The sequence below is a fragment of the Oryx dammah genome, unplaced genomic scaffold (genome assembly GCF_014754425.2).
Source record: "Oryx dammah isolate SB20612 unplaced genomic scaffold, SCBI_Odam_1.1 HiC_scaffold_18, whole genome shotgun sequence".
Taxonomy (NCBI): Eukaryota; Metazoa; Chordata; class Mammalia; order Artiodactyla; family Bovidae; genus Oryx; species Oryx dammah.
Window position 1 is genome coordinate 87,204,026 of NW_024070202.1, and position 15,848 is coordinate 87,219,873.

The window sequence follows — 15,848 nt, forward strand, 5'->3', positions numbered from 1 at the left end:
GGCAAGTTAGATTAAAAAGCTATCTTTCTTGGGATGCCTGTACTAGCGTGGGAAAATGTGTAATGCAGAATCGGACTAGTAGGTTCTGTTAAATGAAAAAGTGGACAAAATAGGATTGCCTTAGTAAAAGCGTGTTCAAGGTACATGAATTGATTGATTTGGTTGAAGCTGTGGTGGGGGGTGTTGGGTACAGAGAGGAAAAGAAGTTGGAAAGATGAGATGGGACCAGGTTTTTGGGAATTTGAATGCTAGGCTAAAAGTGTGAATCTAATTCCACAGGCAATGGGAAGGCACTAGAAGGTTTTTAGGAGCAACATTAAATTATATTCCTAACTACTGCATGTGTTGGAAAACAGGTAAAACAAGAAAATCAGTACAAAAGTCACTGAACAGGTTTCTGTGTTGTTGCTGCTGTTAGGGCAGAGATTGCATTGGGGTTGGCAGAAGGAATGGATTTATCACTGGGAAACACTACAGGGAAGAAGAAACAGTTAAAGATGAATATAAAGATCAATCTAACTGGCAGAAAGGATAAGGCTCTCAATTCCGCAAAGCTGGAAACAGCTGATATTAAAATTTTCTGACTGCTATGCTCTTCTAGTCAGGATTCTGGCCTGGAGAACGCCATGGACTGTCCATGGGGTCGCAAAGAGTTGGACACGACTGAGCGAATTTCACTTTTGTGCTCTTCTAATCTACTGTCAAAGAAAGTTAAAAACATTTTTTTTTTCAAAAGTTCTGATACATGAAATAAAGACACTAAAAGATATTCATACTCTTATAAAGGTAATAAACATGGGGGAGGAAATAATTTTCCACGGGTCTAAGGAACCATTCACATTTTCTCACCCACTCTCCTTCAGTAACTGACGAAACCGAGGCCAAAAATGCTGACTTACCCAAAGTCAGTGACAGAACTGAGACCAAAATACAGGTATCTTGACTCTTAAACTAGTTTCATTCTACATAACTATTATTGTACATCCTCCATCTATGCCACAGTTCAGCTACATTTATCAGAGAAATGAACCAAAAATAAGTATCTTTAAATGTTCAAATTTTTCTTGACCTTCCACGATGCTCAGACCTTTAACAAGCCCAAGATTCTTGTTTTATTAATTCAGTGTTAATATTTCCAAACTTCCAAACTTCTGGATATATTCAAATAATAAAACATACCATAGTCTCAAGTATATAGTACAAAAATTTTATAGCAAGGCTTCAGTTAAGAGGAAACCATTCCATTATAACTATATACACTGTTTATAAAATTTTATGGTATTCCTAAATAGTTTTCACTATACCTTTTTGAAAAGTGTCCCAAATTAATTAAGATAACCAATGTATATGATCTCTGGTTTCTGAAATAATGAAAAAAAGAGTTAATCTTCTACTCTTAGTTATTTGACCTAAAATACCATTGTTTAAGATGCCCAGATGTGAAACAAGCATGTCTAAAAGAAAAAAAAAAAGTTATTTGGTGTGTGAACAGTAGAAAAATTAATGTATGTTAAGATGTTACCCTCCTACAGAAAAATATTGTGTTAAATAGAAATACACAGTTTAGGCTTAAAGTTATAGACTAATTTGTCACAGGAGAAATCAGAGAAGTTTGCAAAGGAGTGTAACAATTATACATGTAGTTTAATAATTATTAAAGCTATGTTTCAAAAAGTTTCTAACATTATAATTTATTAATTACTAGTTAATTAAAATGAAAACCACAGCTCAATGATTTTTATTAGTATATATAAAGTGACATGAATTTTAAGGCAGTTGGCAAAATAAAGTTGGCTTTCTGACTTACCCTTATCATTCTACAATGACTAAATCAATGTACCACAGACAGACTTCTTACAAAAATCATATTTAGAAAAAGAATCAATCATTTATTAAGAATCTAGCAAATGCTTTGTCAGAAGTTTTGGCAAGACTATAAAGAGTAAGACTTCGATGAAAATAGGGTAAGCCAGAATGCGGTAGTAAATTGGGAACTGGAAATACAAATAGACATATATATATATGTGTGTGTGTGTGTGTGTGTGCATCTATATATATTCAGATGAATGAAGGTCAGATGTCAACATTTTAGACAAGGGCATATAGAAGCATATAGAAAAGTCATGCTAAAAGGTCAATTTAAAATGAGGAATCAATTTTCCCTGGGGAAAAAAAAAAACACTTTCTTTTTTATAAGATACCCTCCAAGTAAATGCCACTTTGACAAAGATAAGATTTTCCTCCTTTTGGTCTTTGACTGTCCCCTAAATTAATCGAAGATCATAAACCTTAAATAAAAAAATAATGAAACTTTATTAGAGTACAGTCATTTCACTTGAGGAGCAAATGCCACACTTGAACATTAAGATTACGACTGAAAGGTTCCCTAAGCACCACACCACAGCCCCTGAATGCCTGGCTGGTCCTCTACACAGGGACGCACAGGAAAACAGTGACACAGCCAGCTTCGGGCTTATCCTGAAGCTCACCCGCTGTCTTGTCCCTGAAGCAAGTGATGGGCACAGGGCTTTTTATACCTTTATGATGCAAATTAAGGAGCTTAATATATGACAGTCTCAAAGTATTTCAGAATGTCTATTCATTTAATAAATGTTCAAACTGTCAAGCATGACTACACACAAAGGATGATGAGATCTATATGGCAGTGATTGGACTGACAGTTTATCTTATCAATTTTAACTGTGAAATAATTATTCTACAGTTATATACATATAAAGTTTTATTTTTTATTTTTATAGTTAAAAAAAATCAGCATCAAGCAGACATTTGGTAGATTCTAGTCATAATGTTTCTACCTATTTGTGACAATTTAAGTTTCTTCATGTTCCTTTTCAGTTGTAGATTTGTCATAATAATCATTGCTTTATTAGTTCCACTTTATTTTGCCTTTCTTGTGGCTGAAAAAATAACATTTTAATTAGGAAAACATGATTTAATAAAAATGAGGATAGCAGTTCTCAGATTTAAGTTAATACTGTCACTCAGCCACTAGGCTACGCTAAAGGACAATCCATTTGTTCAAGAGCACTTCTGTTTTCTGGCCACCCAAAAAAAGCAGGAAAGTAAATTCTAAAGCTGAATGTAAATTACTTACCACTCGAAACCTAAACTGAAATTCATTTAACAGATTTATGTAAGGGTTTATGTAATTAGTTTATATGACATACCTCCAAAGAATAAATGTACCCAAATTTTATCATGTGTCATATAGTAATGCTTAGTATGTTACCCAAATTAAATATCCATTTTCACTTGCATATAGTCAGTCCTGTATGGATGTGAGAGTTGGACTGTGAAGAAAGCTGAGCACTGAAGAATTGATGCTTTTGAACTGTGGTGTTGGAGAAGACTCTTGAGAGTCCCTTGGACTGCAAGGAGATCCAATCAGTCTATTCTAAAGGAGATCAGTCCTGGATGTTCGTTTGGAAGGACTGATGCTGAAGCTGAAACTCCAATACTTTGGCCACCTCATGCAAAGAGTTGACTCATTGGAAAAGACCCTGATTCTGGGAGGGATTGGGGGCAGGAGGAGAAGGGGACGACAGAGGATGAGATGGCTGGATGGCATCACTGACTAGATGGGCATGAGTTTGGGTGAACTCTGGGAGTTGGTGATGGACAGGGAGGCCTGGTGTGCTGCGATTCGTGGGGTTGCAAACAGTCGGACACGACTGAGCGACTGAACTGAACTGACTCTTGTTAAAAAAAACTATAGACATGGGCTGATTAATTACCAGAAAATGAGCTTTAGATTGGTCTTATTTTTCTTTTTGGTTCAAAAAAGATCATTTTAAAACACAACAGTTGAGGTCCAAACACCATTTACTTCATTTATTTTAGATATTCTTTTAGATTAAATTATACACTATCCTCTAAATCACTTCTAAACCTTTAAAGTTCTTTAACTTAGGAATGTATTCATTACTTTTTTGTTAAAACACTAAGGAGCACACTATTATCACTTTCATATCACTTTCATCATCACTTTCATCATCACTATTCCTATTAATATCTTTGCTGGTTTACATATGGTGCAAAGTACTAGGGGTTCAAATGGGTCTAAGAAACTTATATAGTCAGGAACACATAAAATATAGATAACATTAATAAAAATATTTACATAGTGATAACAAAGGGCCACATACATATATTAATAAAGGAGAATTCATGTTAAAACGGTTCATATAAGAGAGATAAATTGATAATTGTTGCCCATACCATTAAAACAGAGAAAAGCTTTTTATGATGAATGTCCCAAAGATGCCTAGCTATGAAAAGCTCTCCAAGCACAAAAAGCCATAACCCTCCAATTTATTGTTTGACAACTGTAAAGATAAATTTTTAACTGTTTCTAATTATTTTAAATTCATCTGTTAATCATTCATTATAGGATTAATTATTGATAGAATGTAATCCCGCCCAAAAGTAAAATGCTGTTAATCTACTACTCCCCTGTATGCCTACATTACCACTTTGGCATATGAAAGAGCACTAGAAAAAAAAGGCTGGGTGACTTTTGCTTCTTCAATGTAATTAAGTTTAGTAAAATCCATCTATGAAGTACCAAAGAGAAAGATGAATATGGTTGTGATAGCTATGATTATGTGTCAATTCATATTTTTCCATATATATTTCAACACAGGGTTATATTCAAACTGTTTAAAGCTGTTACCTCAGAGGCATGGAGAAACCTAGACAGGTGCTTGTGGTCTGCCTAGAGTGATAAATTACTCTTACAGCAATGATGAAATTCTTGTTGATAATTATTATTATATTCAATAATGGTCTTATATAGCTGATATTTTCATTTCTAGAATGTCTGGAAATGCTTGCTGGTATCTTTTAGTGAAAGTGAAGTGAAAGTGTTAGTTGCTTAGTTGTGTCTGATTTTTTCCAATCTCATGGACTGTAGCCTGCCAGGCTCCTCTGTTCATGGAATTTTTTAGGCAAGAATACTGGAGTGGGTTGCCATTTCCTTCTTCAAGGGATCTTCCTGACCCAGTGATCAAACCTGGGTCTTCCACACTGGGGTCAGATTCTTTACCATCTGAGTCACCAGGAAAGCCTTTAGTAAAGGTAAGTCATGACAGTTCTTAAACTTTGCAGATTACATTCAGAGACTATGATATATTCTCTTTAGTCGTCTCCTTCATCTATAGCCTTGGGCAGTAGTCAACTCCAGAACCATTCTGGGGGTCCTAATTTATCCAGAGGGCTCTAAGATGTGAAATGAACCAATTCTCCTTCATTGCAAAGGAATGATAAAAAGGGAATATACATATAAAGTCTTCAAAGGCAAGTAGATTGTCTCACTTGACAGGAATATTCTGGAGCAAGAAAATGCCAAGGATATGAGAGCAGAACTTACTCTCCACAGGAGCTGAAGGCTTCTGAACCTGCCATGCGCCCAACTTCATAATCAGTATTGGTTCTTGGGACAATCTGAAGGCTCTAAGGGTATTCACCACTGTGCTGCCCATGTGTAAATCAGGGGCTATCTTGGTGTAGCAGTGTACAGGTTTCCATTTCTTTAAAAATATATATACATACATACATACATATATACACACATACATATATATACACACATACATACATACATACATACATATATATATATAAATTTATTTTGGCTGCATTGGGTCTTAGTGACAGCATGTGGGATCTAGGAGGGATTGAACCTGGGTCCCCTGCATTGAGAGCTCAGAGTCTTAGCCACTGGACCACCAGGGAAGTCTCCAGGTTCCCATTTCTTGTGCCATTATTCATCAAGAGACTGAATTCAGAAGAGTAGGGAATTAACTATAAGGCTTAGAACATAATCTGTTCCTTTATATCTCCCTCTAGTGCCTATTACTCTGTAAGTATTTTAGAGCAGTAGTACTCTGTCTAGTCTAAGCACGCTCCAGCTAAACCAAAATTGTCATGGTTGGCTAACAGCACTTCCAGATCTCCTGCCCATGTACACCCTATGCCAGATGGCTGGTGGCTGGACTGCCTTTCTTTCCCACTGCCCACCTGCTGAATTCATGCCTCAAGCTTCATCTCAAAAGTCAAGTGTCTTCTGAGACTTCCTCTGACCAGCTCCAGCAAGAATCAGGTATTATTTCTACCAGTTCCCACTGCTCTCTTATGGTGCTTATCACTCAGTGTCATCATTATTTGTCTACAAGCCTGAATCCCTGGCTAGTCAGTTCCTTCAGGCCTGGGATAGTATCTCATTGAGCTTTGTTCTGGTTGACTCAGAGGAAGGGCTCAATCCATGACTGCTTTGTAAATCAACAGTGAGCAGATAGATGGACGGAGGAAGAAAGAGCCCTAGGTTTTAAATCCCAGGAACTCTATCTGCATAATGAGTCATAGTTACACTGGGGATCACTGTATTAAAGATACGATACTATGGGATATGTAAATTCTTGTTCTTTCTCAGAGCCTACCCACTGAGGTCTTTTTTGCCCAAATATGACTGGTTCTGACAAAGCATACGCTATTGATTGCTCAAACCAAGGAAGCCATATGGTCCTTAGAGGCTCATCTCAGCTGCAGAAGGTACCTCTAGGTTGCCTCCTGCTCAGTCTAACTTTTCTCCTTAATGGTCATTTGAAGAATCCTTATCTTGTTGACTTACCAGTTAACTCTGCCACAATGTTAGTGATTTAGCTCCAAAACCAGCAGAGAGGCCTCTTTGTACAAGAAGAAACAGAGGCGGTCCTAAGAAGGTAGAGGAATAGGACGGGGAGACCACTTTCTCCCCCACAAATTCATCAAAAGAACATTTAAATGCTGAGTAAATTCCACAAAACAACTTCTGAATGCTGGCAGAGGACATCAGGCACCCAGAAAAGCAGCCCATTGTCTTCAAAAGGAAGTAGGAAAAAATATAAAAGAGAAAAGAGGTAGGGACAGAGCTCTGTCCTGAGAAGGAAGTCTTAAAAAGAGAGAAGTTCCCAAACACCAGGAAACACTCACTGGTGAGTCTGTGGCAAGCCTTGGAACCACAGAGGGCAACATAACTGGGAGGAAAAATGAATAAATAATTAAACCCCACAGATTACATGCCCAACGGGAACTCCCCCAGCGGAGAAGCAGCGTAGATGCCCGCATCCGCCATTAGCAGGCGGAGGCTGGGCAGGGAGGCAGGGCTGCATTGCTTAGAGTAAGGATGGGGCCTCAGTGCAATCTGAGGGAACTAACTTGGGCTAGCAAACCGGACTGTGGGAAAGCTACCACCTGAAAAGCCCTAACCTAAGACCCAGTCAGGCCCGCTCACAGAACAAAAGACTGAACTGAGCTAGCCGGCTGCAGACCATCCCCCTCTGGTGACAGGCAGCCAGAGCGGGAAGGGGGCAATCGCAGCCCCAGAGAGGCATCATCTACCAAACTGCAAGCAGGCTTCTTTGCTAACTAAGACTTCTTGGGGTTCTGGGTGATCAACATCCGCCTGACAAGGTGCACCAGTTGTACACCCAGAAAACTGAGGCAGGGAAGGGGGAGGCAATAAGTCGCAGAGACCGCATTCGCCAAACACCTCATCACCTGAGCTGCTCGGATCTGGGAAGGGCACAAAACGCAGGCCCAACTGAGTCTGCGCCTCTGAGGAATACCTGAGTGCCTGAACCTGAGTGGCTTAGACCTGGGAGGTGCATGCAGCCCAGGGCTGGCCTCGGATGGTTCCCAGTGGAGCAACCTAGAGCCTGAGCATTGTAGGCATGAGGGCACACGCGCCGTGAGCGGGGGCAGGCCCAGTGTGGCTAAGACAATGCGAGCACATGTCAGTGTTATTTGTTTGCAGAATCCCTCTCTCCCCACAGCACAACTGAACAAGTGAGCCTAAACAAGTGTCCACCACCCACCCCCTTGTGTCAGGGCGGAAATCAGACACTGAAGAGACCAGCAAACAGAAGAAGCTAAAACAGGAAACCACCTTCGAAGTGACAGGTGCAATAGATTAAAATCCTGTAGTTAGTACCGACTACATAGGAAGGGGTCTATAGAGCTTGAGAAATATAAGCCGGACCAAGGAACTCTCTGAAAATGAACTGACCCCACACTCCCCACACCACCACCAGAGAAAGTCCTAGATATATTTTTACTATCATTCTTTTCAAGTCCTCTATTACTCCTTTAATTTTCATTTTTATAACCTACTATTACTTTGCAAAAAAAGAAAAAAAAGACTCTATTTTTAAAAGCAAACTTCATATATATATATTTATAATTTTTGTGACTTTGGTTTTTTAATTTTATTTTAATATTGTATTTTTGAAAATCCAACCTCTACTCTAGATTTCTAATCTTTGCTTTTTGATATTTGTTATCAGTTTTGTACCTTTAAGAACCCAGTCTTCAGTACCCATTTTTACTTGGGAGCGAGATTACTGGCTTGACTACTCTCTCCCCCTTTGGGCTCCTTTTTCTCCACGAGGTTGCCTCTATCTCCTCCCTCCCCCTTCTCTTCTCTACCCAATTCTGTGAATCTCTTTGTGTGTTCCAGACGGTGGAGAACACTTAGGGAACTGAATCCTGGCTGGATCTGTCTCGATCCTTTTGATTCCCCCCTTTATCCTTCTGGCCACCTCTGTCTCCTTCTTCCCTCTTCTCTTCTCTGTATAACTCCGTGAACATCTCTGAGTGGTCCAGACTGTGGAGCACACATAAGGAAGTGATTACTGGCTAGCTTGCTCTCTCCTTTTTTGATTCCACCTCATCTAATTTGGGTCACCTCTAACTCCCTCCTCCCTCTTCTGTTCTCCATGTAATTCTGTGAACCTCTCTGGGTGTCCCTCACTGTGGAGAAACTTTTCATCTTTAACCTAGATGTTTTATCAGTGGTGCTCTATAGATGGAGAAGTCTTGAGGCTACTGTAAAAATAAGACTGAAAACCAGAAGCAGGAGGCTTAAGTCCAAATCCTGAGAACACCAGAGAACTCCTGACTCCAGGGAACATTAATCGACAGGAGCTCATCAAATGCCTCCATACCTACACTGAAACCAAGCACCACCCAAGGGCCAACAAGTTCCAGAGCAAGACATACCATGCAAATTCTCCAGCAACACAAGAAAACAGCCCTGAGATTCGATATACAGGCTGCCCAAAGTCACTCCAAACCCACTGACATCTCATAACTCATTACTGGACACTTCAGCGCAATCCAGAGAGAAGAAATCCAGCTCTAACCACCAGAACACCGACACAAGCTTCCCTAACCAGGAAACCTTGACAAGCGACCCATACAATCTCACCCACAGCGAGGAAACTCCACAATAAAGAGAACTCCACAAATGCCAGAATACAGAAAGGCCACCCCAAACACAGCAATATAAACAGGATGAAGAGACAGAGGAATACTCAGCAGATAAAGGAACGGGATAAATGCCCACCAAACCAAACAAAAGAGGAAGAGATAGGGAATCTACCTGATAAAGAATTCCGATTAATGATAGTGAAAATGATCCAAAATCAAGAAGAAACAGACACTGTTAGATTTGTGGCTAAACTTTCAGTTCAGTTCAGTTCAGTGGCTCAGTCATGTCTGACTCTTTGTAACTCCATGGACTGCAGCACGCCAGGCTTCCCTGCCCATCACCAACACCTGAAGTTTGCTTAAACTCATGTCCATCGAGTCAGTGATGCCATTCAACCGTTTCATCCTCTATTGTCCCTTTCTCCTCCTGCCTTCAATCTTTCCCAGCATCAGGGTCTTTTCAAATGAATCAGTTTTTTGCATCAGGTGGCCAAAGTATTGGAGTTTCAGCTTCAGCATCAGTCCTTCCAATGAACACCCAGGACTGATTCCCTTTAGGATGGACTGGTTGGATCTCCTTGCAGTTCAAGGGACTCTCAAGAATCTTCTCCAACACCACAGTTCAAAATCAATTCTTCAGCCCTCTGCTTTCTTTATAGTCCAACTCTCACATCCATACATGACTACTGGAAAAACCATAGCCTTGACTAGATGGACCTTTGTTGGCAAAGTAATGTCTCTGCTTTTAAATATGCTCTCTAGGTTGGTCACAACTTTCCTTCCAAGGACCAAGCGTCTTTTAATTTCATGGCTGCAGTCACCATCTGCAGTGGTTTTGGAGCCCAAGAAAATAAAGTCTCTCACTGTTTTCCCTGTTTCCCCATCTATTTGCCATGAAGTGATGGGACTAGATGCCATGATCTTAGTTTTTCGAATGTTGAGTTTTAAGCCAACTTTTTCACTTTCCGCTATCACTTTCATCAAGAGGCTCTTTAGTTCTTCTTTGCTTTCTGCCATAAGTGTGGTGTCATCTGCATGAGGTTATTGATATTTCTCACAGCAATGTTGATTTCAATTTGTGCTTCAACCAGTCCAGCACTTCTCATGATGTACTCTGCAGCTAAACTTTAGTAATGAAAATCATTCTATTCTTTTTTTTTTTTAAATTTATTTATTATGGCTAGCACCCTAGGCTAGAATTTGGCTGTAGCGAGTCATTAAGCATTAATCTGGGGAAAACCTGGGTTTAAAAAAAAGCTCACTGAATTGTATTCATGAGTTTAGGCCTATTTCCTCATCAGCTACAAGGTAAAAAGGAACCTCAGAGATAAAAGCTGACACTGACCCGTGGCAATCCCCAGGGGCCAGTCCCTGTATTTCTGGTTATCCACAGCATCAGCTTCCTCCCATATTGATCTGGTTTCTCACTCACGTATTGGATGAATACTCATACCCTTCCCATCAAATCTTATATAGAGTCTTGAATTATATCTGAACCAGCATTCAACTTTAAAGTAGTCTATGTAAGTTTATTTCTGGTGATTTGAAAGCTAGGCTTGTTTCAACTATTTCTGTATTTTGAAAAATATGTCTTCAATGTTGCCCCCATACATCATTGTTCTTTATCCATGTAAATGATGTGTAATACCAGTGTAATCAAGTACCAGTAATGTGTTAGCATGCAAACAGTCACACTAACTAAATACTCATATATTTAGCTATAAAAATGTCTATACATTTAAAAAATTAAGTTAACCTAGAATGAAATTTGAGGCTTCCTTGATGGCTCAGATGGTGAAAAATTTGCCTCCAATGCAGGACACCAGTGTTTGATCCCTGGATCAGGAAGATCCCCTGGAGAAGGGAATGGCTACCCATTCTAGTATTCTTGTCTGGAGAATTCCATGGACAGAGGAGCCTGGTGGGTTATAATCCATGGGGGTGCAAAGAGTTGGACACTAGTGAGCAACTAATACTTTCACTTTCACCCTTTTCATGAATGTAACTTTGGTGGGGGGGAACTCCATGTGAATGCCCAATACTTTCTCTGAGGAAAATGACAAAAATGATACCATGAAATTCAGTAATTCAGAAGAAAAACATCTTCAAGTACACACTCACCCACTATGTTTCATATGTGGTGGTTTATCCATTCGCACTGCCAATTTGATTTTTAAGTCAGAGTCCTGGCTATTTTTTGGAACTATCATTCGGTGCAACTCAGCTGACTTGGAGCTATTGGAAGTTGGGTATAATATCACCTGTAAGGGACAAAAAAGAACACATTTAGGTGTATAATATAGAATTTCTAAGGAGCAGAATTCCATCTTTTCTATACATTTTTCTGTCTAAAAAGTTGGTGTCACACCTAAATGTGTTTGATAAACCATTTCACTCCCACCACAGCAAATGGGTTTTCAGTACAGACTCGTTTATTTTTTGACAAATATGTGGTTTCATATTATCACATAATGAGTTTTCTTCCTGCGTCACTTCATAATGAATTAATAGCACAACAGCTACAGTTGACTTGACAGCTGAAAGATACTTCATAGACACCTATAATTTCAAGACCACTCTAAACTCCTCAGGGCAAAGGAGTTCAGAAAGAAATGTTCTTTGAAATTACAGACAGCATGCTCAAAAAGCAAAACCAATTATTGGAAGCAGCAAACATATACCTCATGTTTTAATATTTTCATTGCAAAGCAGTATTAAAGGAAATCAACTCAATTAGAGATGGGAAAGATGGATAACCGCACATCCGTCAATACACAGGAAGCTTTTTCCTGACTACTGTTTTCAAAACTATAAAGATGATATTATGAGGACTCTAACAAAAGAATTATTTTTCATAAAACTGTCAAACTATCGAGTCACTATTTCACAATCCCACAGTTCCACAGAGTCAATAGGGGCAAGAAATACTCTTCAGATGCTAGGTATCAATTAGATAAAAGAAAAAGTATTGTCCCCTTTTTAGTCAGTCATGACACCATTTAGACACAGCCTATATTCAAGTCTCAATGATTATTTTTAAATGGAATAAACATACAGAACTCAGGACATTATATTTTCAGCTATTCTTATTTTAAACTAACATGAAAAAGTAAATAAACTTGAAGTTTCTAAGTAAATGGGAGAACTATAAACATGCTTAGGTATGATAAAATGGTTTTAAAACACAACACGGCAACTGAATTTGGTGTACTCTGCAGAAAATAAAAAAACCTTCATTTCCACATGTAAGTGAAAATATTCATGAAGAAATATTCAGGCAAGGCTCTTTCTCTAAGAGAGACAACATATCATAAAAGCTTCTCAAACTAGTCTCAACTTCCAAATATATGTACTTTGAGACTTTTCTCTAGCCCATCCTAGAAGCCATAACCAGGTTCAGTCCAGAATTTCTACACTAAAGAAAGCATATGAAGGCTCAGCCAAGAGCAGATTACATGGCATTTGTGATGTTTTCAAAAATTATGATCAGATTCTAGAATGAATTCTCTTTGACTGCTGGAATATCCAATGGGATATTTTACAGATACTTTAAACAAATGGTAAAGGAAAATGAGTTGAAAGTTTCCAGCTCAAACAAGCAGACAAAAGAATGTCATTTTTAACTCAGGAGATGATTCCAAAAGAGAAGCCAAGACTAAGACAGAGCTATACATTCTATGTAGTTTTAACTGCTATTTCCCCAGCAAGTCTGGAAAGCTTTTTCTATTTCTTCCTATCCCGTCTTTAAAAAATAAAAATTTGGCACGAACCACCTACAGACGTTATCCCTTTTAAATTCTATGTTGATATGAAAATTGGTATTGTTCCAAACTCCAAACGTCTTATACAGGAAGAGAATATTTAAAACTTTTGACAATTTCTTATTCTTTAAATGCCAATAACAGGTTACTAAAAAGGTCCAAAAATAACTATTTGCAGCTGATTCCCAAATTAAGGCTCATCTCAGTACTGAGCACCATCATCTCTGCCACATTTTAATTTTCTCATGAATATCTCTAACTGAAGTCAGTGGAAAGATTTATTGCTTATCTCTGTTCAATTAAACATTTAAGGGCTTACTATGTGAGGACACGAAGAAGAAAGAATAAGCAAGGAGCTGATGGCTTCCTCCTATTGGAGCTAAAAACTCGGATGATATATGGTAATATCACTTCTTTCTACTGCCTTTCTATCCCTTGGGGTGCAGCAGTTTACTGATTTTGTTAGCCTCTAAGTTTATTCAACATCATTTGCTTGGTGTCTCTGCTCTATTACACATGTAGCTAATTCCCAGTGTTAAATCTCCTCCGTTGAAATAACCTGGGATTTTCTGTTTTTCTGGGCACACTGTACTAACGGTACAAACACTACTAAAGGTGCAAATACTTGCATGTGTAACAAATGAAGGCCCGTAGATATGAAATCTACTGCTTCTAAAAAAGGTACTGGTGAAGAAACTCTGTGAAACGGTTACCAGGTTTCCAAGTAGAAAGCGGTCATACTCCTTTACATGATTCAGCCATGGATGACAAAAAGACAAGTTTCTAAATGTGCAGAGATCAAAGGGCCAGGGAGAAAAAAGGGCGAAAAAATTCTTTTAAAATACATAATAATGCAATAATTTCAAATGCATAATAATCAAGAACTCCTGAAGACTGCGAGGCATGGAGCCTTCACAGGGTTGGCCATGGCAGCATCTCACTGTTCTCATTGGACAAGTATTGCTCTGGATTTCCCACTTCACAGTTTTTTGAATGAGAAACTTAATTGTAGCTTTCCTGCCCCCTGATAAGCTGCTATATATTGGATGTGTTCTTGGGCAGAGTGGGGAGGGGAGGGGCAATAGTAGGCAGTTAACATAAACCCTAGTTTATTGGTCACCAGGCTCCAAAGAACCACAGCTAGATCTTATTAAGATGCTGGACTTTGGACTGGAAGTCAGGACAGGATGAATTCTGGGCTGCTTCCATTGAGTTGAACTGAAAGCGTTCCATGGGTGGGAGAAAGGGTAACGATTGTTGTTGCCTTGGCTAGAGGGGTGAGCTATGACAGATCATCTGTCTACCAGGATGCATGCTTTCATTAGTACAGAATTGGTGCCAGGAAGCAGATAGCCAGCCATGTCTTCTAGCTCCCCTTGCATCTAAGTAGAAACACACGAAAGTTCCAGCTAAAGGAATATGAAGACAAGTGGTAAGTCTTTTGGGGTAATGATGATTAAGATGTAAGTATGCCTTCTTCACTTATTTGCTAGCCAGAAGTAGAGGATTACAATAGTCTAGGAAATGAGACAGCTGTAAGAGGGTGGAAACCAGAGTCCTGAATCACCACATGGAGGAAATCTACCTATCAGGAACACCCACAATAAATGCCCAAATAGTCACTGGAAGGACTGATGCTGAAGTTCCAATACTTTGGCCACCTGATGCGACTAGCCAACTCACTGGAAAAGACCCTGATGCTGGGAAAGATTGAAGGCAGGAGGAGAAGGGGGTGACAGAGGATGAGCTGGTTGGATGATATCACTGACTCAATGGACATGAATTTGAGCAAACTCTGGGAGACAGTGGAAGACAGAGGGGCCTGGTATGCAGCAGTCCATGAAGTCGCAAAGGGTCAGACACAACTTAGTGACTGAACAACAACAATGGTTTTAAAATTCTGAAATATTGTCATTTGTTTGTTATAGCATATAGTAGTATACTAACATTACATTAACAGAGCTTTGCTGTAGGAGACTTGCACATCTAGTTGAGTGCTTCGAGATTTTTATCTCATAAGGGGATAAGCAGTTCTTCTTCAATAGGACTTAGTTCATGTTCAGAGAGGGATGTCTGATGTTGATGTACATAATTAAATGATTTTGTACAATAATTATTTAGTATACATAACATTTTACTAATGATTCTTCTCATATTTTACTTAAATCCTGTGCACACTTGCTCAGTCGTGTCTGACTCTTTGTGACCCCAAGGACTGTAGCCCATCAGGTTCCTCTGTCCATGGGATTTTCCAGGCAAGAAAACTGCAGTGGGTTGCCCCTTCCTTCTGCAGTGGATCGTCCCAACTCAGGGATCGAACCTGTGTCTCATGTCTCCTGCATGGGCAGGCAGATTCTTTACCACTGAGCCATAAGGAAAGCCCAACAATTCTCATATTTCAGTTAAATCATAGCTCTGTACAAAATAGTTGGCTTCTCATATTATTTAGCAAAATAGCTTGTTCTTTGCTATTCATTTCTCTTAGCTTTTTTACACACATTTCTGTTTCTAGTCTTCTAGTTTATTTTTATCACCAACACATGAAATGACTTGTTATTTAGCATAACACAACACATTTTAACATTTATCTTAAATATAAAGCCAATGTATCTTCTTCATAATAAAATGGAAACATTACTTTCCATCTTTGCTAAAGTGTAATGGAAAACAAAAAAAAAGTTGTATTCAGGCTTTATTTAAAATTGTCAAATTTAATACTAAGGAAGAAAAAGAAGTATAAAAGCATATATACATAATATTCAGAGTAATATGGAGTTCAAAAGGATTTTCTTGTTAAAATATACTTGTACAAGCTGACAC

General features: G+C 38.8%; 1 protein-coding gene across 19 annotated transcripts in view; it reads right to left on the minus strand.

Moving 5' to 3' along the window:
* The window catches only part of CADPS2 (calcium dependent secretion activator 2), a 575,633-nt gene that overhangs the window by 243,418 nt on the left and 316,367 nt on the right, over nucleotides 1-15,848 (minus strand). For all 19 annotated transcript variants that reach the window (XM_040259536.1, XM_040259533.1, XM_040259535.1 and 16 more), the window contains exon 8: nucleotides 11,389-11,528. In XM_040259536.1, the coding sequence (XP_040115470.1) occupies nucleotides 11,389-11,528 (140 nt within the window). The remainder of the gene's footprint in view (nucleotides 1-11,388; nucleotides 11,529-15,848) is intronic.